The sequence below is a fragment of the Oncorhynchus kisutch genome, linkage group LG1 (assembly GCF_002021735.2).
Source record: "Oncorhynchus kisutch isolate 150728-3 linkage group LG1, Okis_V2, whole genome shotgun sequence".
Taxonomy (NCBI): Eukaryota; Metazoa; Chordata; class Actinopteri; order Salmoniformes; family Salmonidae; genus Oncorhynchus; species Oncorhynchus kisutch.
This window is the reverse complement of record NC_034174.2, coordinates 9,063,274-9,085,559: the sequence shown is the minus strand read 5'-3', so window position 1 is coordinate 9,085,559 and position 22,286 is coordinate 9,063,274. Positions and strand designations below refer to the sequence as shown.

Here is a 22,286-nt window from a genome sequence, read left to right as displayed (position 1 = left end):
GTCTGTCTGTCTGTCTGTCTGTCTGTCTGTCTGTCTGTCTGTCTGTCTGTCTGTCCTGTCTGTCTGTCTGTCTGTCTGTCTGTCTGTCTGTCTGTCTGTCTGTCTGTCTGTCTGTCTGTCTGTCTGTCTGTCTGTCTGTCTGTCTGTCTGTCTGTCTGTCTGTCTGTCTGTCTGTCTGTCTGTCTGTCTGTCTGTCTGTCTGTCTGTCTGTCTGTCTGTCTGTCTGTCTGTCTGTCTGTCTGTCTGTCTGTCTATCTATCTATCTATCTATCTATCTATCTATCTATCTATCTATCTATCTATCTATCTATCTATCTATCTATCTATCTATCTATCTATCTATCTATCTATCTATCTATCTATCTATCTGTCTATATATCTGTCTATCTGTCTATCTGTCTGTCTGTCTGTCTGTCTGTCTGTCTGTCTGTCTGTCTGTCTGTCTGTCTGTCTGTCTGTCTGTCTGTCTGTCTGTCTGTCTGTCTGTCTGTCTGTCTGTCTGTCTGTCTGTCTGTCTGTCTGCATGCTTGCGGAGGGAGTCAGGCAGGGAGGCCTGTTTATGTCTGCAGCCTGCCTGCTACAATAGCTCCTCTCCCCTGGGACTCCTCCTACCCCTCCCCTGGGACCCCTCCCACCAAATCTAACTCATACATTATTCAACACCACACACTGACCCTGCACCTCTCATCTATATTAACACACACAGTCACAGCACACACACACACACTCTTTCTCTCTCTCTCTCTCTCTCTCTCTCTCTCTCTCTCTCTCTCTCTCTCTCTCTCTCTCTTACACACACACACACACACACACACACACACACACACACACACACACACACACACACACACACACACACACACACACACACACACACACACACACACACACACACACACACACACACACTATCTGACATAGACATACGCACATATACATTCGTGAATGCACACATACAAACGCACACAAATTTCTCATACAGCCCAAACACTCTCTCATATCTCATATAGCCCAAACACTCTCTTATATCTCATATAGCCCAAAACACTCTCTCATATCTCATATAGCCCAAACACTCTCTCATATCTCATATATCCCAAACACTCTCTCATATCTCATATATCCCAAACACTCTCTCATATCTCATATATCCCAAACACTCTCTCATATCTCATATATCCCAAACACTCTCTCATATCTCATATATCCCAAACACTCTCTCATATCTCATATATCCCAAACACTCTCTCATATCTCATATATCCCAAACACTCTCTCATATCTCATATATCCCAAACACTCTCTCATATCTCATATATCCCAAACACTCTCTCATATCTCATATATCCCAAACACTCTCCCATATCTCATATATCCCAAACACTCTCTCATATCTCATATAGCCCAAACACTCTCTCATATCTCATATATCCCAAACAGCCGTCTTCATCGACCTTGCCAAGGCTTTCGACTCTGTCAATCACCATATTCTTATCGGCAGACTCAGTAGCCTCGGTTTTTCGGATGACTGCCTTGCCTGGTTCACCAATTACTTTGCAGACAGAGTTCAGTGTGTCAAATCGGAGGGCATGCTGTCCGGTCCTCTGGCAGTCTCTATGGGGGTGCCACAGGGTTCAATTCTCGGGCCGACTCTTTTCTCTGTGTATATCAATGATGTTGCTCTTGCTGCGTGCGATTCCCTGATCCACCTCTACGCAGACGACACCATTCTATATACTTTCGGCCCGTCTTTGGACACTGTGCTATCTAACCTCCAAACAAGCTTCAATGCCATACAACACTCCTTCCGTGGCCTCCAACTGCTCTTAAACGCTAGTAAAATCAAATGCATGCTTTTCAACCGGTCGCTGCCTGCACCTGCATGCCCGACTAGCATCACCACCCCAGATGGTTCCGACCTAGAATATGTGGACGTCTATAAGTACCTAGGTGTCTGGCTAGACTGCAAACTCTCCTTCCAGACTCATATCAAACATCTCCAATCGAAAATCAAATCAAGAGTCGGCTTTCTATTCCGCAACAAAGCCTCCTTCACTCAAGCCGCCAAGCTTACCCTAGTAAAACTGACTATCCTACCGATCCTCGACTTCGGCGATGTCATCTACAAAATGGCTTCCAACACTCTACTCAGCAAACTGGATGCAGTCTATCACAGTGCCATCCGTTTTGTCACTAAAGCACCTTATACCACCCACCACTGCGACTTGTATGCTCTAGTCGGCTGGCCCTCGCTACATATTCGTCGCCAGACCCACTGGCTCCAGGTCATCTACAAGTCTATGCTAGGTAAAGCTCCGCCTTATCTCAGCTCACTGGTCACGATGGCAACACCCATCCGTAGCACACGCTCCAGCAGGTGTATCTCACTGATCATCCCTAAAGCCAACACCTCATTTGGCCGCCTTTCGTTCCAGTACTCTGCTGCCTGTGACTGGAACGAATTGCAAAAATCGCTGAAGTTGGAGACTTTTATCTCCCTCACCAACTTCAAACATCAGCTATCTGAGCAGCTAACTGATCGCTGCAGCTGTACATAGTCTATTGGTAAATAGCCCACCCCTTTCACCTACCTCATCCCCATACTGTTTTTATTTATTTACTTTTCTGCTCTTCTGCACACCAATATCTCTACCTGTACATGACCATCTGATCATTTATCACTCCAGTGTTAATCTGCAAAATTGTAATTATTTGCCTACCTCCTCATGCCTTTTGCACACATTGTATATAGACCCCCCCTTTGTTTTCTACTGTGTTATTGACTTGTTAATTGTTTACTCCATGTGTAACTCTTTGTTGTATGCTCACACTGCTATGCTTTATCTTGGCCAGGTCGCAGTTGCAAATGAGAACTTGTTCTCAACTAGCCTACCTGGTTAAATAAAGGTGTTCTCAACTAGCCTACCTGGTTAAATAAAGGTGAAATAAAAAAATAAAAAACTCTCTATCTCTGCCCTTTGCTTTTTGATATCCATCTTCTACCCCTCCCTCTCTACCTTTCTCTCTCTCTCTCTACCTTTCTCTCTCTCTCTCTCTACCTTTCTCTCTCTCTCTACCTCTCTCTCTCTCTCTCTACCTTTCTCTCTCTCTCTCTACCTTTCTCTCTCTCTCTACCTTTCTCTCTCTCTCTCTACCTTTCTCTCTCTCTCTCTACCTTTCTCTCTCTCTCTCTCTCTACCTTTCTCTCTCTCTCTCTACCTTTCTCTCTCCCTCTCTACCTTTCTCTCTCTCTCTCCCTCTCTACCTTTCTCTCTCTCTCTCCCTCTCTACCTTTCTCTCTCTCTCTCCCTCTCTCTCTCTCTCTCTCTCTCTCTCTCTCTCTCTCCCTTTCTCTGTCTCTCTCCCTCTCTACCTTTCTCTCTCTCTCTCCCTCTCTCCCTTTCTCTCTCTCTCTCTCTCTCTCCCTCTCTACCTTTCTCTCTCTCTCCCTCTCTACCTTTCTCTCTCTCTCTCCCTCTCTACCTTTCTCTCTCTCTCTCCCTCTCTACCTTTCTCTCTCTCTCTCCCTCTCTACCTTTCTCTCTCTCTCTCCTCTCTACCTTTCTCTCTCTCTCTCCCTCTCTACCTTTCTCTCTCTCTCTCCCTCTCTACCTTTCTCTCTCTCTCTCCCTCTCTACCTTTCTCTCTCTCTCTCCCTCTCTACCTTTCTCTCTCTCTCTCTCTCCCTCTCTACCTTTCTCTCTCTCTCTCCCTCTCTACCTTTCTCTCTCTCTCTCTCTCCCTCTCTACCTTTCTCTCTCTCTCTCCCTCTCTACCTTTCTCTCTCTCCCTCTCTACCTTTCTCTCTCTCTCTCCCTCTCTACCTTCCTCTCTCTCTCAAAATCTCTCACTCTCTCTCAATCTCACTCCATCTCTCCAGTCAGAGAGAGAGTGTTTGTTTACAGTGTGCTTGCTGGTGTGTTTTAATTGTGGTTAATTTCACCACCGACTGGTTGATGTAATTAGACACAATCACATGCAGACCTAATAATTAACGTATCAAAGCTTTTGTTCAAATGAAAAGCAAGCATGTTCTGAAGAGGCATACCAAAAAAGCTACAGCTATCATTCCATTATCTGTTCAAGTTGTAAAGAACATTCTGTAGGATCACACCCAATAGGAGGGTGAATAGTTGTACTGTTGTAATAGCAGTAATAACTGTAGATATCTGCTGTAGTAATATTTGTACTGTTGTAGTAGTAGTAACTAAGGGATGTAGTTGTCAGGGTTCTAGTTATAACCTGTAACTAGTGTTGTCAGGGTGCTAGTTATAACCTGTAACTAGTGTTGTCAGGGCCATAGTTATAACCTGTAACTAGTTTTGTCAGGGCCCTAGATATAACCTGTAAATAGTGTTGTCAGGGCCCTAGTTATAACCTGTAACTAGTGGTGTCAGGACCCTAGATATAACCTGTAACTAGTGTTGTCAGGGCCCTAGATATAACCTGTAAATAGAGTTGCCAGGGCCCTAGATATAACCTGTAACTAGTGTTGTCAGGACCCTAGATATAACCTGTAACTAGTGTTGTCAGGACCCTAGATATAACCTGTAAATAGAGTTGCCAGGGCCCTAGATATAACCTGTAACTAGAGTTGCCAGGGCCCTAGATATAACCTGTAACTAGTGTTGTCAGGGTTCTAGATATAACCTGTAACTAGAGTTGTCAGGGGGCTTGTTAATACCTGTAACTAGTGTTGTCAGGGTGCTAGTTAAAACCTATAACTAGTGTTGTCAGGGCCCCAGTTATAACCTGTATCTAGTTTTGTCAGGGCCCTAAATATAACCTGTAACTAGTGTTGTCAGGGCTCTAGTTATAATCTGTGACTAGTGTTGTCAGGGCTCTAGTTATAACCTGTAACTAGTGTTGTCAGGGCTCTAGTTATAATATGTAACTAGTGTTGTCAGGGCCCTAGTTATAACCTGTAACTAGTATTGTCAGGGCCCTAGTTATAACCTGTAACTAGTGTTGTCAGGGCCCTAGATATAACCTGTAACTAGTGTTGTCAGGGCCCTAGATATAACCTGTAACCAGTGTTGTCAGGGCCCTAGATATAACCTGTAACTAGTTTTGTCAGGGTGCTAGTTATAACCTGTAACTAGTGTTGTCAGGGCTCTAGTTAAAACCTGTAACTAGTGTTGTCAGGGCTCTAGTTAAAACCTGTAACTAGTGTTGTCAGGGCTCTAGTTAAAACCTGTAACTAGTGTTGTCAGGACCCTAGATATAACCTGTAACTAGTGTTGTCAGGACACTAGTTAAAACCTGTCACTAGTATTATGTAATGGCCCTAGTTATCGCCTGTAACTAGTTTTGTCAGGGTGCTAGTTATAACCTGTAACTAGTGTTGTCAGGGCCCTAGTTATAGCCTGTAACTAGTTTTGTCAGGGCCCTAGATATAACCTGTGACTAGTGTTGTCAGGGCTCTAGTTATAACCTGTAACTAGTGTTGTCAGGGCTCTAGTTATAATCTGTGACTAGTGTTGTCAGGGCTCTAGTTATAACCTGTAACTAGTGTTGTCAGGGCTCTAGTTATAATATGTAACTAGTGTTGTCAGGGCCCTAGTTATAACCTGTAACTAGTATTGTCAGGGCCCTAGTTATAACCTGTAACTAGTGTTGTCAGGGCCCTAGATATAACCTGTAACTAGTGTTGTCAGGGCCCTAGATATAACCTGTAACCAGTGTTGTCAGGGCCCTAGATATAACCTGTAACTAGTGTTGTCAGGGCTCTAGTTAAAACCTGTAACTAGTGTTGTCAGGGCTCTAGTTAAAACCTGTAACTAGTGTTGTCAGGGCTCTAGTTAAAACCTGTAACTAGTGTTGTCAGGACCCTAGATATAACCTGTAACTAGTGTTGTCAGGACACTAGTTAAAACCTGTCACTAGTATTATGTAATGGCCCTAGTTATCGCCTGTAACTAGTTTTGTCAGGGTGCTAGTTATAACCTGTAACTAGTGTTGTCAGGGCCCTAGTTATAGCCTGTAACTAGTGTTGTCAGGGCTCTAGTTATAATCTGTGACTAGTGTTGTCAGGGCCCTAGTTATAACCTGTAACTAGTGTTGTCAGGGTGCTAGTTGTAACCAGTAACTAGTGTTGTCAGGGTGCTAGTTATAACCGGAACTAGTGATGTCAGGGTGCTAGTTATAACCTGTAACTGGTGTCGTTAGGACCCTAGTTATAACCTGTAACTAGTGTTGTCAGGGCCCTAGTTATATCTTGTAACTAGTGTTGTCAGGTGCTAGTTATATCCTGTAACTAACGTTGTCATGGCTATTGTAGTAATCTGTAACTAGTGTTGTCAGGGTGCTAGTTATAACCAGTAACTAGTGTTGTCAGGGCCATAGTTATAACCTGAACTAGTGTTGTCAAGGTGCTAGTTATAACCTGTAACTAGTGTTGTCAGGGTGTTAGTTAAAACCTGAACTAGTGTTGTCAGGATGCTAGTTATAACCTGTAACTAGTGTTGTCAGAGTGCTAGTTATAACCTGAACTTGTGTTGTCAGGATGCTAGTTATAACCTGTAACTAGTGTTGTCAGGGCCCTAGTTATAACCTCTCATTAGAGTTGTCAGGGTGGTAGTTATAACATGTACTAGTGTTGTCAGGGTTCAAGTTATAACCTGTAACTAGTGTTGTCAGGACCCTAGTTAAAACCTGTAACTAGTGTTGTCAGGACCCTAGATATAACCTGTAACTAGTGTTGTCAGGACCCTAGATATAACCTGTAACTAGTGTTGTCAGGACCCTAGATATAACCTGTAACTAGTGTTGTCAGGGCCCTAGATATAACCTGTAACTAGTGTTGTCAGGGCCCTAGATATAACCTGTAACTAGTGTTGTCAGGACCCTAGATATAACCTGTAACTAGTGTTGTCAGGGCCATAGTTATAACCTGTAACTAGTGTTGTCAGGGCCCTAGATATAACCTGTAACTAGTGTTGTCAGGGCCCTAGATATAACCTGTAACCAGTGTTGTCAGGGCCCTAGATATAACCTGTAACTAGTTTTGTCAGGGTGCTAGTTATAACCTGTAACTAGTGTTGTCAGGGCTCTAGTTAAAACCTGTAACTAGTGTTGTCAGGGCTCTAGTTAAAACCTGTAACTAGTGTTGTCAGGACCCTAGATATAACCTGTAACTAGTGTTGTCAGGACACTAGTTAAAACCTGTCACTAGTGTTATGTAATGGCCCTAGTTATCGCCTGTAACTAGTTTTGTCAGGGTGCTAGTTATAACCTGTAACTAGTGTTGTCAGGGCCCTAGTTATAGCCTGTAACTAGTGTTGTCAGGGCTCTAGTTATAATCTGTGACTAGTGTTGTCAGGGCCCTAGTTATAACCTGTAACTAGTGTTGTCAGGGTGCTAGTTGTAACCAGTAACTAGTGTTGTCAGGGTGCTAGTTATAACCAGAACTAGTGATGTCAGGGTGCTAGTTATAACCTGTAACTGGTGTCGTTAGGACCCTAGTTATAACCTGTAACTAGTGTTGTCAGGGCCATAGTTATAACCTGTAACTAGTGTTGTCAGGGCCCTAGTTATATCTTGTAACTAGTGTTGTCAGGTGCTAGTTATATCCTGTAACTAACGTTGTCATGGCTCTTGTAGTAATCTGTAACTAGTGTTGTCAGGGTGCTAGTTATAACCAGTAACTAGTGTTGTCAGGGTGCTAGTTATAACCTGAACTAGTGTTGTCAAGGTGCTAGTTATAACCTGTAACTAGTGTTGTCAGGGTGTTAGTTAAAACCTGAACTAGTGTTGTCAGGATGCTAGTTATAACCTGTAACTAGTGTTGTCAGAGTGCTAGTTATAACCTGAACTTGTGTTGTCAGGATGCTAGTTATAACCTGTAACTAGTGTTGTCAGGGCCCTAGTTATAACCTCTCATTAGAGTTGTCAGGGTGGTAGTTATAACATGTACTAGTGTTGTCAGAGTGCTAGTTATAACATGTACTAGTGTTGTCAGGGTTCAAGTTATAACCTGTAACTAGTGTTGTCAGGACCCTAGTTAAAACCTGTAACTAGTGTTGTCAGGACCCTAGTTAAAACCTGTAACTAGTGTTGTCAGGACCCTAGATATAACCTGTAACTAGTGTTGTCAGGACCCTAGATATAACCTGTAACTAGTGTTGTCAGGACCCTAGATATAACCTGTAACTAGTGTTGTCAGGGCCCTAGATATAACCTGTAACTAGTGTTGTCAGGGCCCTAGATATAACCTGTAACTAGTGTTGTCAGGGCCCTAGATATAACCTGTAACCAGTGTTGTCAGGGCCCTAGATATAACCTGTAACTAGTTTTGTCAGGGTGCTAGTTATAACCTGTAACTAGTGTTGTCAGGGCTCTAGTTAAAACCTGTAACTAGTGTTGTCAGGACCCTAGATATAACCTGTAACTAGTGTTGTCAGGACACTAGTTAAAACCTGTCACTAGTGTTATGTAATGGCCCTAGTTATCGCCTGTAACTAGTTTTGTCAGGGTGCTAGTTATAACCTGTAACTAGTGTTGTCAGGGCCCTAGTTATAGCCTGTAACTAGTGTTGTCAGGGCTCTAGTTATAATCTGTGACTAGTGTTGTCAGGGCCCTAGTTATAACCTGTAACTAGTGTTGTCAGGGTGCTAGTTGTAACCAGTAACTAGTGTTGTCAGGGTGCTAGTTATAACCAGAACTAGTGATGTCAGGGTGCTAGTTATAACCTGTAACTGGTGTCGTTAGGACCCTAGTTATAACCTGTAACTAGTGTTGTCAGGGCCATAGTTATAACCTGTAACTAGTGTTGTCAGGGCCCTAGTTATATCTTGTAACTAGTGTTGTCAGGTGCTAGTTATATCCTGTAACTAACGTTGTCATGGCTCTTGTAGTAATCTGTAACTAGTGTTGTCAGGGTGCTAGTTATAACCAGTAACTAGTGTTGTCAGGGTGCTAGTTATAACCTGAACTAGTGTTGTCAAGGTGCTAGTTATAACCTGTAACTAGTGTTGTCAGGGTGTTAGTTAAAACCTGAACTAGTGTTGTCAGGATGCTAGTTATAACCTGTAACTAGTGTTGTCAGAGTGCTAGTTATAACCTGAACTTGTGTTGTCAGGATGCTAGTTATAACCTGTAACTAGTGTTGTCAGGGCCCTAGTTATAACCTCTCATTAGAGTTGTCAGGGTGGTAGTTATAACATGTACTAGTGTTGTCAGAGTGCTAGTTATAACATGTACTAGTGTTGTCAGGGTTCAAGTTATAACCTGTAACTAGTGTTGTCAGGACCCTAGTTAAAACCTGTAACTAGTGTTGTCAGGACCCTAGTTAAAACCTGTAACTAGTGTTGTCAGGACCCTAGATATAACCTGTAACTAGTGTTGTCAGGACCCTAGATATAACCTGTAACTAGTGTTGTCAGGACCCTAGATATAACCTGTAACTAGTGTTGTCAGGGCCCTAGATATAACCTGTAACTAGTGTTGTCAGGGCCCTAGATATAACCTGTAACTAGTGTTGTCAGGGCCCTAGATATAACCTGTAACCAGTGTTGTCAGGGCCCTAGATATAACCTGTAACTAGTTTTGTCAGGGTGCTAGTTATAACCTGTAACTAGTGTTGTCAGGGCCCTAGTTATAGCCTGTAACTAGTGTTGTCAGGGCTCTAGTTATAATCTGTGACTAGTGTTGTCAGGGCCCTAGTTATAACCTGTAACTAGTGTTGTCAGGGTGCTAGTTGTAACCAGTAACTAGTGTTGTCAGGGTGCTAGTTATAACCGGAACTAGTGATGTCAGGGTGCTAGTTATAACCTGTAACTGGTGTCGTTAGGACCCTAGTTATAACCTGTAACTAGTGTTGTCAGGGCCCTAGTTATATCTTGTAACTAGTGTTGTCAGGTGCTAGTTATATCCTGTAACTAACGTTGTCATGGCTCTTGTAGTAATCTGTAACTAGTGTTGTCAGGGTGCTAGTTATAACCAGTAACTAGTGTTGTCAGGGTGCTAGTTATAACCTGAACTAGTGTTGTCAAGGTGCTAGTTATAACCTGTAACTAGTGTTGTCAGGGTGTTAGTTAAAACCTGAACTAGTGTTGTCAGGATGCTAGTTATAACCTGTAACTAGTGTTGTCAGAGTGCTAGTTATAACCTGAACTTGTGTTGTCAGGATGCTAGTTATAACCTGTAACTAGTGTTGTCAGGGCCCTAGTTATAACCTCTCATTAGAGTTGTCAGGGTGGTAGTTATAACATGTACTAGTGTTGTCAGAGTGCTAGTTATAACATGTACTAGTGTTGTCAGGGTTCAAGTTATAACCTGTAACTAGTGTTGTCAGGACCCTAGTTAAAACCTGTAACTAGTGTTGTCAGGACCTTAGTTAAAACCTGTAACTAGTGTTGTCAGGACCCTAGATATAATCTGTAACTAGTGTTGTCAGGGTGCTAGTTATAACCAGTAACTAGTGTTGTCAGGATGCTAGTTATAACCTGTAACTAGTGTTGTCAGAGTGCTAGTTATAATCTGAACTTGTGTTGTCAGGATGCTAGTTATAACCTGTAACTAGTGTTGTCAGAGTGCTAGTTGTAACCTGTAACTAGTGTTGTCATGGCCCTAGGTATAACCAATAACTAGTGTTATGTAATGGCCCTGGTTAGAACCTGTAACTATTGTTGTCAGGGTTCAAGTTATAACCTGTAACTAGTGTTGTCAGGGCCCTAGTTATAACCTGTAACTAGTGTTGTCAGGGCCCTAGATATAACCTGTAACTAGTGTTGTCAGGACCCTAGATATAACCTGTAACTAGTGTTGTCAGGACCCTAGACATAACCTGTAACTAGTGTTGTCAGGGCCCTAGATATAACCTGTGACTAGTGTTGTCAGGGCCCTAGATATAACCTGTAACTAGTTTTGTCAGGGTGCTAGTTATAACCTGTAACTAGTGTTGTCAGGGCTCTAGTTAAAACATGTAACTAGTGTTGTCAGGGCTCTAGTTGAAACCTGTAACTAGTGTTGTCAGGACCCTAGATATAACCTGTAACTAGTGTTATGTAATGGCCCTAGTTATCGCCTGTAACTAGTTTTGTCAGGGTGCTAGTTATAACCTGTAACTAGTGTTGTCAGGGCTCTAGTTAAAACCTGTAACTAGTGTTGTCAGGGCTCTAGTTAAAACCTGTAACTAGTGTTGTCAGGACCCTAGTTAAAACCTGTCACTAGTGTTATGTAATGGCCCTAGTTATCGCCTGTAACTAGTTTTGTCAGGGTGCTAGTTATAACCTGTAACTAGTGTTGTCATGGCCCTAGGTATAACCAATAACTAGTGTTATGTAATGGCCCTGGTTAGAACCTGTAACTATTGTTGTCAGGGTGCTAGTTATAACCCAAACTAGTGTTGTCAGGGTAATAGTTATATCCTGTAACTAACATTGTGTTGGCTCTTGTAGTAATCTGTAACTAGTGTTGTCAGGGCCCTAGTTATAACCTGTAACTAGTGTTGTCAGGGTGCTAGTTACAACATGTTACTAGTGTTGTCAGGGTTCTAGTTATAACCTGTAACTAGTGTTATGTAATTGCCCTAGTTATCACCTGTAACTAGTGTTTTCAGGGCCCTAGTTATAACCTGTAACTACTGTTGTCAGGGTGCTAGTTATAACCTGAACTAGTGTTGTCAGGGCCCTAGATATAACCTGTAACTAGTGTTGTCAGGACCCTAGATATAACCTGTAACTAGTGTTGTCAGGACCCTAGACATAACCTGTAACTAGTGTTGTCAGGGCCCTAGATATAACCTGTAACTAGTGTTGTCAGGGCCCTAGATATAACCTGTAACTAGTTTTGTCAGGGTGCTAGTTATAACCTGTAACTAGTGTTGTCAGGGCTCTAGTTAAAACCTGTAACTAGTGTTGTCAGGGCTCTAGTTGAAACCTGTAACTAGTGTTGTCAGGACCCTAGATATAACCTGTAACTAGTGTTATGTAATGGCCCTAGTTATCGCCTGTAACTAGTTTTGTCAGGGTGCTAGTTATAACCTGTAACTAGTGTTGTCAGGGCTCTAGTTAAAACCTGTAACTAGTGTTGTCAGGGCTCTAGTTAAAACCTGTAACTAGTGTTGTCAGGACCCTAGTTAAAACCTGTCACTAGTGTTATGTAATGGCCCTAGTTATCGCCTGTAACTAGTTTTGTCAGGGTGCTAGTTATAACCTGTAACTAGTGTTGTCATGGCCCTAGGTATAACCAATAACTAGTGTTATGTAATGGCCCTGGTTAGAACCTGTAACTATTGTTGTCAGGGTGCTAGTTATAACCCAAACTAGTGTTGTCAGGGTAATAGTTATATCCTGTAACTAACATTGTGTTGGCTCTTGTAGTAATCTGTAACTAGTGTTGTCAGGGCCCTAGTTATAACCTGTAACTAGTGTTGTCAGGGTGCTAGTTACAACATGTTACTAGTGTTGTCAGGGTGCTAGTTATAACCTGTAACTAGTGTTATGTAATTGCCCTAGTTATCACCTGTAACTAGTGTTTTCAGGGCCCTAGTTATAACCTGTAACTACTGTTGTCAGGGTGCTAGTTATAACCTGAACTAGTGTTGTCAGGGTGCTAGTTATAACCTGTAACTAGTGTTGTCAGGGCCCTATTTATAACCTGTATCTAGTGTTGTCAGGGCCCTAATCTGAACCTGTAACTAGTGTTTTCAGGGCCCTAGTAGTTACTCTCTCTCTCTCTCTCTCTCTCTCCCGCTCTCTCTTTCTCTCTCTCTCTCTCTCTCTCTCTCTCTCTCTCTCTCTCTCTCTCTCTCTCTCTCTCTCTCTCTCTCTCTCTCTCTCTCTTCTTCTCTCTCTCTCTCTCTCTCTCTCTCTCTCTCTCTCTCTCTCTCTCTCTCCTCTCTCTCTCTCTCTCTCTCTCTCTTTTGTTGTGACTAAATTATTCTTACCTTCCAGGTTGTGTTTGTGTTCGGTGGAGTAGGCCTTGCCGATCATGGTCCATACCGGCTTCAGACACCCAAACAGTCCCTCCAGAAACCCTCCACTTCCTCCCGACAGCAGCCTCACATCCTCAGCCTGGCTCCGCACCGCTCCTCCCTCCGCATCATGACCCTCTCCCTCCATCCTACCCCCTCCCTCACCGTTCTCATGGAGCTTCAGCACACTGTTGGCAAAGTGCTCCTGCTGCTCCTCGCTAGGCGTGGGGCTGTGGCCCCCACAGGTGTGTTCACCATTATGAACTCCACCTCCCCCGCCGTCGGGCTCCGGGGCACCCCCGGTGTCTATAGATAGTACGTTCCGTAGGACACACTGGGTGGGGGTCAGATCCATCTCAGGGGTGCAGGCGGGTGTCTCGTCCAGCCGGCCCCGGAAGGTAGGGGTGTGTTCTGAGAGGGGGGTGTTGAACCCGGAGAGAGAGGGGGACGGGGCGCGGGACTCTGTGATACAGGCCATGGGGAGCTCTGGTCAGGGGAACAGGAAGAACCCCGGGACTGTTGATCAGTCAGGGCCAGCGACGAAGCAAGACCTGTAGGAGGTGAGCAAAAAGGTAACCATGGTTACAGATGATCTGACGAAAGCTTCCGTTCTTCTTCTATATGAACACCTTAGTGGAATATACGCAGTAGCTGTAAATAGATTTTGTGTGTTACCGATGGTGGCCTCCGTTTACTGTGGTCAACCATGTCAAGGTTAGCCAATGCTAACAAAACAATTAAAGAGGATTCTCTTATTTTCATAGTCATGGGCCAGTAAACGAAAGGTTGCTGGATCTAATCCCCAAGCTGACAAGCTAAAAATCTGTTGTTCTGCCTCTGAACAAGGCAGTTAACCCACTGTCCCGTCCCCCGTCCCCCCCCCCCGATCGCCGAAGACGTGGATGTCGATTAAGACAGCCCCCCCCCCCACCGCACCTCTCTGATTCAGCGGGGGTTGGGGGTTAAATTCAGAAGGAACATTTCAGTTGAAGGCATTCTGTTGTACAGCTGACTAGGTCTCCCCCTTTCCTTTCTGTTGTACAACTGACTAGGTCTCCGCCTTTCCTTTCTGTTGTACAACTGACTAGGTCTCCGCCTTTCCTTTCTGTTGTACAACTGACTAGGTCTCCGCCTTTCCTTTCTGTTGTACAACTGACTAGGTCTCCCCCTTTCCTTTCTGTTGTACAACTGACTAGGTCTCCCCCTTTCCTTTCTGTTGTACAACTGACTAGGTCTCCCCCTTTCCTTTCTGTTGTACAACTGACTAGGTCTCCCCCTTTCCTTTCTGTTGTACAACTGACTAGGTCTCCCCCTTTCCTTTCTGTTGTACAACTGACTAGGTCTCCCCCTTTCCTTTCTGTTGTACAACTGACTAGGTCTCCCCCTTTCCTTTCTGTTGTACAACTGACTAGGTCTCCCCCTTTCTGTTGTACAACTGACTAGGTCTCCCCCTTTCCTTTCTGTTGTACAACTGACTAGGTCTCCCCCTTTCCCTTCCCTTTTGTTTCCTCTCACATCCTCCTACTACATCTCAGAGAAATCACTTTCTAGATGACTACTATGCTAATCGGCACCAGAACTTGTGTTGCTGTTAGTAACGAGAAGAGAGAAGATAGAGTCGAGTGGCTGCTCTAGAAAGCCTGTTTTTGTCCCCAAGGACAGACATCCCCCACAACAGATCCAGGAGAAGAGGAATACATTGTCGTCTCACAGACGACTGCTGTTTTTAATTTTTAATTTGTATTATTGCCAATGATACAATGTTATAACAAAAACTGCAGTGACACATTGGTGTAACAAAATAATCCAACTGTACCTGAATATCAAGGCCAGTGAGTTATAATAGCTAGTTATGGCCTATAACACACATCTCTTTACAACATTTCATATATATATATAACGTCATGCAAATTATTAGCACAATGGGACAAGATTATTGTGATTCTGACGAAACTTGTAAATGGAATTTAATTTTGCTGACATTTTACTTTACCCCTGTTCAAGAGAAATCCTCAGCGAGAGCATTACAATTTGACAGTCAGTGCCTGAAACCCTGAAATACTACAACGTGTATTTAGGCCTGGGTGACTCCTTTGCATAAACACGGGTTGCTTCATTGCTAGAGCCTAGAGTCTTGTTGGCAGAAAAAAAAAACCTAGGTTCACTTCAGAACCATGGATAGCGCCATTAAGGGGGAACGAAATGCACATACTCCCGGCCCTATTCAGCCTCAAACCCTGTAGTACCTGGTGACGGGTACAGCGGATGGTGATTTTCTTCCCTTCAGATGATCAGTTTACTGAGCTGATTTCAAATCAAAAGTCACACACACACAAGTTCATTTTTACGTCAGGTAAGTGTCACAAAGCCAGACTCTGGCCACGTCCACACTCTCAATCATCAGTCCATCGGATGAGTCATGATTGCTTCCTTCCTCAGTTGGTATACCCCATGTTTTTTATATATTTTTTTACATCAAACTAATAATTAATGGTACATCTACCCTGTGTGCAAAATCTAAAACATCAAAGTCAAGACCATAAAAAACGAAATATTTCCACCTTATAAATTATGTACAATAACCATATTCCTGCTTTCGTTTGTTCTGTTGGCAACTGAAAAGACACATTCTCTTGGGTATCACAACAGTCTAGTCAGCCAACAGTCATACATTCTCTGACATTTTACAGAAATAATTTGCTTAAAATTCAGATAAGAAGTGAAAGGAGAAACCTGTCCATTGCTACGCATCTGTCATCTGTCTAATGTTAGAGTAATCACTGAATATTTTGTTGTGTCAATGATTTTCAACTTAATGATCCTGCCCCCCTCCTTAAGAGTGGCAGCAGCTGCTAGTCGGTCCTGCAGAATAAGCCCCCCGTGCAGTGGATAGGCCAGGCGGTGCATTGAAGCGACCCAAAACACAGGCTCCTCAATGGCACCGATTCGCTTCACAGCTTCTACGGGACCCGTGCGCCAAGCGCATCACCATATCATAGACTATGCCTCGCTTTAGCGTATAATATTAGTCTATATTACATAGACTACAACTGATTTATTTACATGGAATATTGGAAATGTGATTTACACGATCTAGGCTCAAACGACATTAGCCTGGCAGATTTCCAAATATAATTTAATACATTTGTTTTTTATAACGTACCTTAGCAAATGCAGCAACCTCAAGTCTCAAACTCCATTGTTGTTGATTATATCTTTCACATAGGCTGCTATTTATTTAATTTGTTCCCGATGCAGCATTCTAAAACAGCGCAATTATTCTGCTTTCCTCGTTTTGTTGATATAATCAGTGTCACCGCGCGCGACTCAGCTCAGCATCCAATTTTCTTTGCTGCACGCACTCGCTGTTCTAGAATGGGCACTAGCGATGGAAGCAATGGAGAGTCCATCCTTCGTTCATTTCAACCCGATCTTTATAACCTTAAATCTCTATCCCGGTCCGGCCGGTGATTTGATCACATGTATTTGATTTCCCGTTCTTCCCACTTGCTGTGAGGTGAAAATATGTGATTTGGAGCGGTCCCTTCTCTCCAAGCCCCTGCAGATTTTATATTGCGGAGTGCCTCTCTCACCTATGCGGAGGAGAAAGCGAGGAGAGGGGCGTGTGTCAGGCAGGCAGTGACGGAGCAGGGGGCGGGATTTGGCTTATAGTCTACACCAAGGATCATTATCTAGATTCTGCCTCGGGCCGATTATTTCTTGAGTGGATTGTCAGGCGGCCAGAACATTTTTACAAATACTTTGTAGACTGCAAATTGACCATAATAAGTCCAAACAGATGTATTTGACTAAAACATACAGTACCAGTCAAAAGTTTGGACACCTACTTATTCTAGGGTTGATCTTTATTTTACTATTTTCTACATTGTAGAATAATAGTGAAGACATAAAGACTATGAAATAACACATATGGAATCATGAAGTAACCAAAACAGTGTTAAACAAATCAAAATGTATTTCATATTTGAGCTTCTTCAAAGTAGCCACCCTTTGCCTTGATGACAGCTTTGCACACTCTTGGCATTCTTTCAACCACCTTCACCTGGAATACTTTTCCAACAGTCTTGAAGGAGTTCCCACATATGCTGAGCACTTGTTGGCTGCTGTTCCTTCAATCTGCGGTCCAACTCATCCCAAACCATCTCAATTGTGTTGAGGTCGGGGGATTGTGTTGAGATCGGGTGATTGTGTTGAGGTCGGGTGATTGTGGAGGCCAGGTCATTTGATGCAGCACTCCAGCACTCTCCTTCTTGGTCAAATAATCCTTACACAGCCTGGAGGTGTGTTGGGTCATTGTCCTGTTGAAAAACAAATGATAGTCCCACTAAGTGCAAACCAGATGGGATGGTGTATCGCTGCAGAATGCTGTGGTAGCCATGCTGGTTAACTGTGCCTTGAATTCTAAATAAATCACAGACAGTGTCACCAGCAAAGCACCATCACACCTCCTCCTCCATGCTTCACGATGGGAACCACACATGCGGAGATCATCCGTTCACCTACTCTGCATCATCCGTTCACCTACCCTGCAAGTCATGGCAGTTGGAACCATAAATCCCACATTTGGACTCATCAGATCAAAGAACAAATTTCCTCCGGTCTAATGTCCTTTGCTCGTGGTCCTTGGTCTCTTCTTCTGATTGGTGTCCTTTAGTAGGCTGTCTCACAACCGGCCATAATTGAGCATCCCGTAGGGTGGCGTACAATTGGTCGTGTTTGGCCGGTGCAGGCAGTATTGTAAATAAGAATTTGTTCTTAACTGACTTGCTTAGTTAAATAAAGGTTACATTTAAAATAAAATTGAAAAAACAATTCTTTACAGCAATTCGACCATGAAGGCCCGATTATGCAGTCTCTCTGAACAGTTGATGTTGAGATGTGTCTGTTACTTGAACTCTGTGAAGCATTTATTTGGGCTGAAATTTCTGAGGCTGGTAACTCCAATTAACTTATCCTCTGCAGGGAGAGGTAACTCTGGGTCTTCCTTTCCTGTGGCGGTTCTCATGAGAGTTAGTTTCATCATAGCCTAGTGGTTAGAGTGTTGGACTAGTAATCGCAAGGTTGCAAGTTCAAACCCCTGAGCTGACAAAGTACAAATCTGTCGTTCTGCCCTGAACAAGCAGTTAACCCACTGTTCCTAGGCTGTCATTGAAAATAAGAATTTTTCTTAACTGACTTGCCTAGTTAAATATAGGTAAATAAAATAGCGCTTGCTGATTTTTGCGACTGCACTTGAAGAAAATGTTCGGTATTGACTGACCTTCATGCCTTAAAGTAATGATAGACTGTCGTTTCTCTTTTCAGATTTGAGCTGTTCTTGCCATAATATAAACTTGGTATTTTACCAAATAGGACTATCTTCTGTATACCACCCCTACCTTGTCACAACACATCTAATTGGCTCAAACGTATTATGAAGGAAAGAAATTCAAATGAACATTTAACAAGGCACACCTGTTAATTGAAATGCATTCCAGGTGACTAGCTCATGAAGCTGGTTGAGAGAATGTCAAGAGTGTGCAAAGCTGTCATTTATTTTATTTATTTTTTATTTCACCTTTATTTAACCAGGTAGGCCAATTGAGAACGAGTTCTCATTTACAACTGCGACCTGGCCAAGATAAATCAAAACAGTGCGACAAAAAAACAACACAGAGTTACACATGGAGTTACACATAAACAAAAGTACAGTCAATAACACAATAGAAAAATCTATATACAGTGTGTGTAAATGTAGTAAGGAGGTAAGACAATAAATAGGCCATAGTAGCGAAGTAATTACAATTTAGCAAATTAACACTGAAGTGATAGATGTGCAGATGATGATATGCAAGTAGAATATTGGTGTGGAAAAGAGCAAAAAATATCAAGGAATCAAGGAATCACCCGCAGTAGGAGCGACGTCATTGATATATACAGAGAAAAGAGTCGGCCCGAGATTTGAACCCTGTGGTACCCCCATAGAGACTGACAGAGGTCCTCATTGCAAAGGGTGGCTACTTTGAAGAATCTCATATATAAAATATATTTTGATATGTTTACAAACACAACAAAAATTATTATAATTATATACAGTAGAGGCAAAAGTTTGGACACACCTACTCATTCAAGGGTTTTTCTTTATTTTTACTATTTTCTACATTGTAGAATAATAGTGAAGACATCAAAACTATAAAATAACACATACTGTTTTGAATCATGTCGTGACCAAAAAAGTACTAAACAAAATCCAAATATATTTTATATTTGTGTTTCTACAAAGTAACCACGCTTTGCCTTGATGACAGCTTTGCACACTCTCTGCATTCCATCAACCAGCTTCATGAGGTAATCACCTGGACAGAGGTGTATTTGGAGGGCAAGTTGGTCAGGATGATATCTATGAGGGTGCCCATGTTTACGAATTTAGGGTTGTACCTGGTAGGTTCCTTGATAATTTGTGTGAGATTGAGGGAATCTAGCTTAGATTGTAGGATAGCCGGGGTGTTAAGCATATCCCAGTTTAGGTCACCTAACAGTACAAACTCTGAAGATAGATGGGTGGCAATTAATTCACATATGGGGCCCAGGGCACAGCTGGGGGCCGAGGGGGGGTTTAGAACAAGCGGCAACAGTGAGAGACTTATTTCTGGAAAGGTGGATTTTTAAAAGGAGAAGCTCGAACTGTTTGGGCACAGACCGGGATAGTAAGACAGAACTCTACAGGCTGTCTCTGCAGTAGATTGCAACTTGGCCCCCTTTGGCATTTCTATCTTGACTGAAAATGTTGTAGATGGGGATGGAAATCTCACATTTTTTGTGTTCTTCCTAAAACAGGATTCAGACACGGCTAGGACATCTGGGTTGGCAGAGTGTGCTAGAGCAGTGAATAAAACAAACTTAGGGAGGAGGCTTCTGATGTTAACATGCATGAAGCCAAGGCTTTTACAGTTACAGTAGTCAACAAATGAGAGTGCCTGGGGAATAGGTGTAGTACTGTGGGCTACAGGGCCTGGGTTAACCTCTACATCACCAGAGGAACAGAGGAGGAGTAGGATAAGGGTACGGCTATAAGAACTGGTCGTCTAGTGCGTTGGGAACAGAGAATAAAAGGAGCAGATTTCTGGGCGCAGAAGAATAGATTCAGGGCATAATGTACAGACAAGGGTATGGTAGAATGTGAGTACAGTGGAGGTAAACCTAGGCATTGAATGACGATGAGAGAGGTTTCGTCTCTGGAAGCACCAGTAAGCCAGGTGAAGTCTCCACATGCATGGGGGGCTGGGACAAAAGAGCTATCTAAGGCATATTGAGAGGGACTGGGGGCTCTACAGTGAAATAAAACAATAAGAACTAGCCAAGACAGCAGTAGACAAGGCATATTGACATTAGAGAGAAGCATAAAGCAGTCACAGGTGCTGGTCGGGAGAGCTAAGACAACAACGGGTAATGGCAGTGAATGGGCAGAGCGGGTCAGTAAGATACATACAGGACCTGAGTTCAAGCCTGGGTCCGACAGATAAACAAAAAGAGGTACAGTGAACCGTCCAGCAGGCATCAGCTGTGTAGCCAAGTGATCATAGGGTCCAATGAGCAGCAATAGGTGAGTCAGGGAGCCGTTCGGTAAATGCTACGACGCTAGGCGAGCGGGAGGCACGGCGTTCAGAAAGCTAGCAGGCCGGGGCTAGCAGATGGGTCTTCGGCGATATCGCAACGGAAAAGCCTGTTGAAATCACATCGGACGATTACATCGGCAGACCAGTCGTGATGGATCGGCGGGGCTCCGTGTCGACAATAAAGGGTCCAGGACAATTGGCAAAAGAGGTATTGTAGCCCAAGAGTTAGCTGGTATACTCCGTCGGCTGGCTGGGAGAGCCCATCTCTGCTAGGCCCACTAGCTCGAGGCTAGCTCAAGGCTAACTGGTGCTTGCTTCGGGACTGAGGCGTTAGTCAACAATGGCCACTCAGTTGCAGCCAGCTAGCTGAGATGATCCGGTGTAATGGTCAAGTTAGAGTCTTCGTGGTTCCAAACTTCTTCAATTTAAGAATGATGGAGGCCATTGTGTTCTTGGGGACCTTCAATTCTGCAGCCATTTTTTGGTACCCTTCCCCAGATTTGTGCCTCAACACAATCCTGTCGCAGAGCTCTACGGACAATTCCTTCGACCTCATGACTTGGTTTTTGCTCTGACATGCACTGTCAACTGTGGGACCTTATATAGACAGGTGTGTGCCTTTCCAAATCATGTCCAATCAATTGAATTTACCATAGGTAGACTCCAGTCAAGTTGTAGAAACATCTCAAGGATTATCAATAGAATTAGGATGCACCTGAGCTCAATTTCAAGTCTCATAACAAATGGTCTGAATACTTATGTAAATAAGATTTTTCTGTTTTTTATTTTTAATACATTTGCATTTCTAAAAACATGTTTTCACTTTGTCATTATGGGGTGTAGATGAATGAGGAAAAACAAGTATTTAATTCATCGTAGAATAAGGCTGTAACGTATCAAAATGTGGAAAAAGTCTAGTATTTACTAATGAATTTTCTTAATTTTGCTCAGATTACATTTTCTTTTGTGTGTGTGTGTGTGTGGGGGGAGCAAATAAAACCACCCCCTTTCTGGCTATTGGGGAAACCTGATCTAGATACACACTCTACAGTTATGTGGTGAACACCAATCAGGAGAGAGTGTTGTGACGAGATTGTTCGGTCCAAAGGGAAGGGACAACCAACCAAACCAACGGCAGGTAACGGGATGACAGTGATGGTTGGTTACCGAGAATCAGCAGGCGTGAGGTTATGAAAATGATGTCATCCCCAAAGAATGCAGCATTAGTCTGGCCAGGCAGCAGGCAGAGTAAATCCTTTACAGCCCTAACACACACACACACACACTCTATACATGTTAATTGGTGTGTAGGCCTAATCTCGAAGATCCCCTTCTGCCGCAGATGTAGAATGGGGGGGGGGGGGGGTGTTGGTGATCTCACTGACTGACCCACTTCTAGTGATAGAAAATTGAATAGCAGTGGTATGGTCTTCAACATCATTTTTCCTTGGGAATAAACAAGGAGCAGCAGGCACAATGACTCATATAGCCCACCTGACACTCAGAATACATCCATTCTAACACAAAAACGCTCTATTGAGACAATATCCCTCCCATGCCTTGTAGAATTCCACACCAATATAGGCCTACCAGTCCTGCTGCCTGCATAGGAGATGATATATAATTAAATTATATTATACACCCTCAATAAAGTTAATTACATAAAGCTAAGTGAAATTCAGTATTGTTTACCTAACTGCATCAACACTCATGCTCATCCCAAGGAGAATTCCTGAAATGACTCATGAGAGAGA

At 43.2% G+C, this 22,286-nt stretch overlaps 1 protein-coding gene across 1 annotated transcript in view; it reads right to left on the bottom strand.

Moving 5' to 3' along the window:
- Positions 1-16,489, bottom strand: part of LOC109880531 (mitogen-activated protein kinase kinase kinase 12) — a 56,375-nt gene extending 39,886 nt beyond the window's left edge. Inside the window, exons 1-2 of the mRNA XM_031822803.1 lie at positions 16,080-16,489; positions 12,890-13,467 (exon numbers count right to left, since the gene is read on the bottom strand). Coding sequence (XP_031678663.1) covers positions 12,890-13,394 — 505 coding nt within the window. The 5' untranslated portion in view covers positions 13,395-13,467; positions 16,080-16,489. The remainder of the gene's footprint in view (positions 1-12,889; positions 13,468-16,079) is intronic.
- Positions 16,490-22,286: the final 5,797 nt, after the last annotated feature.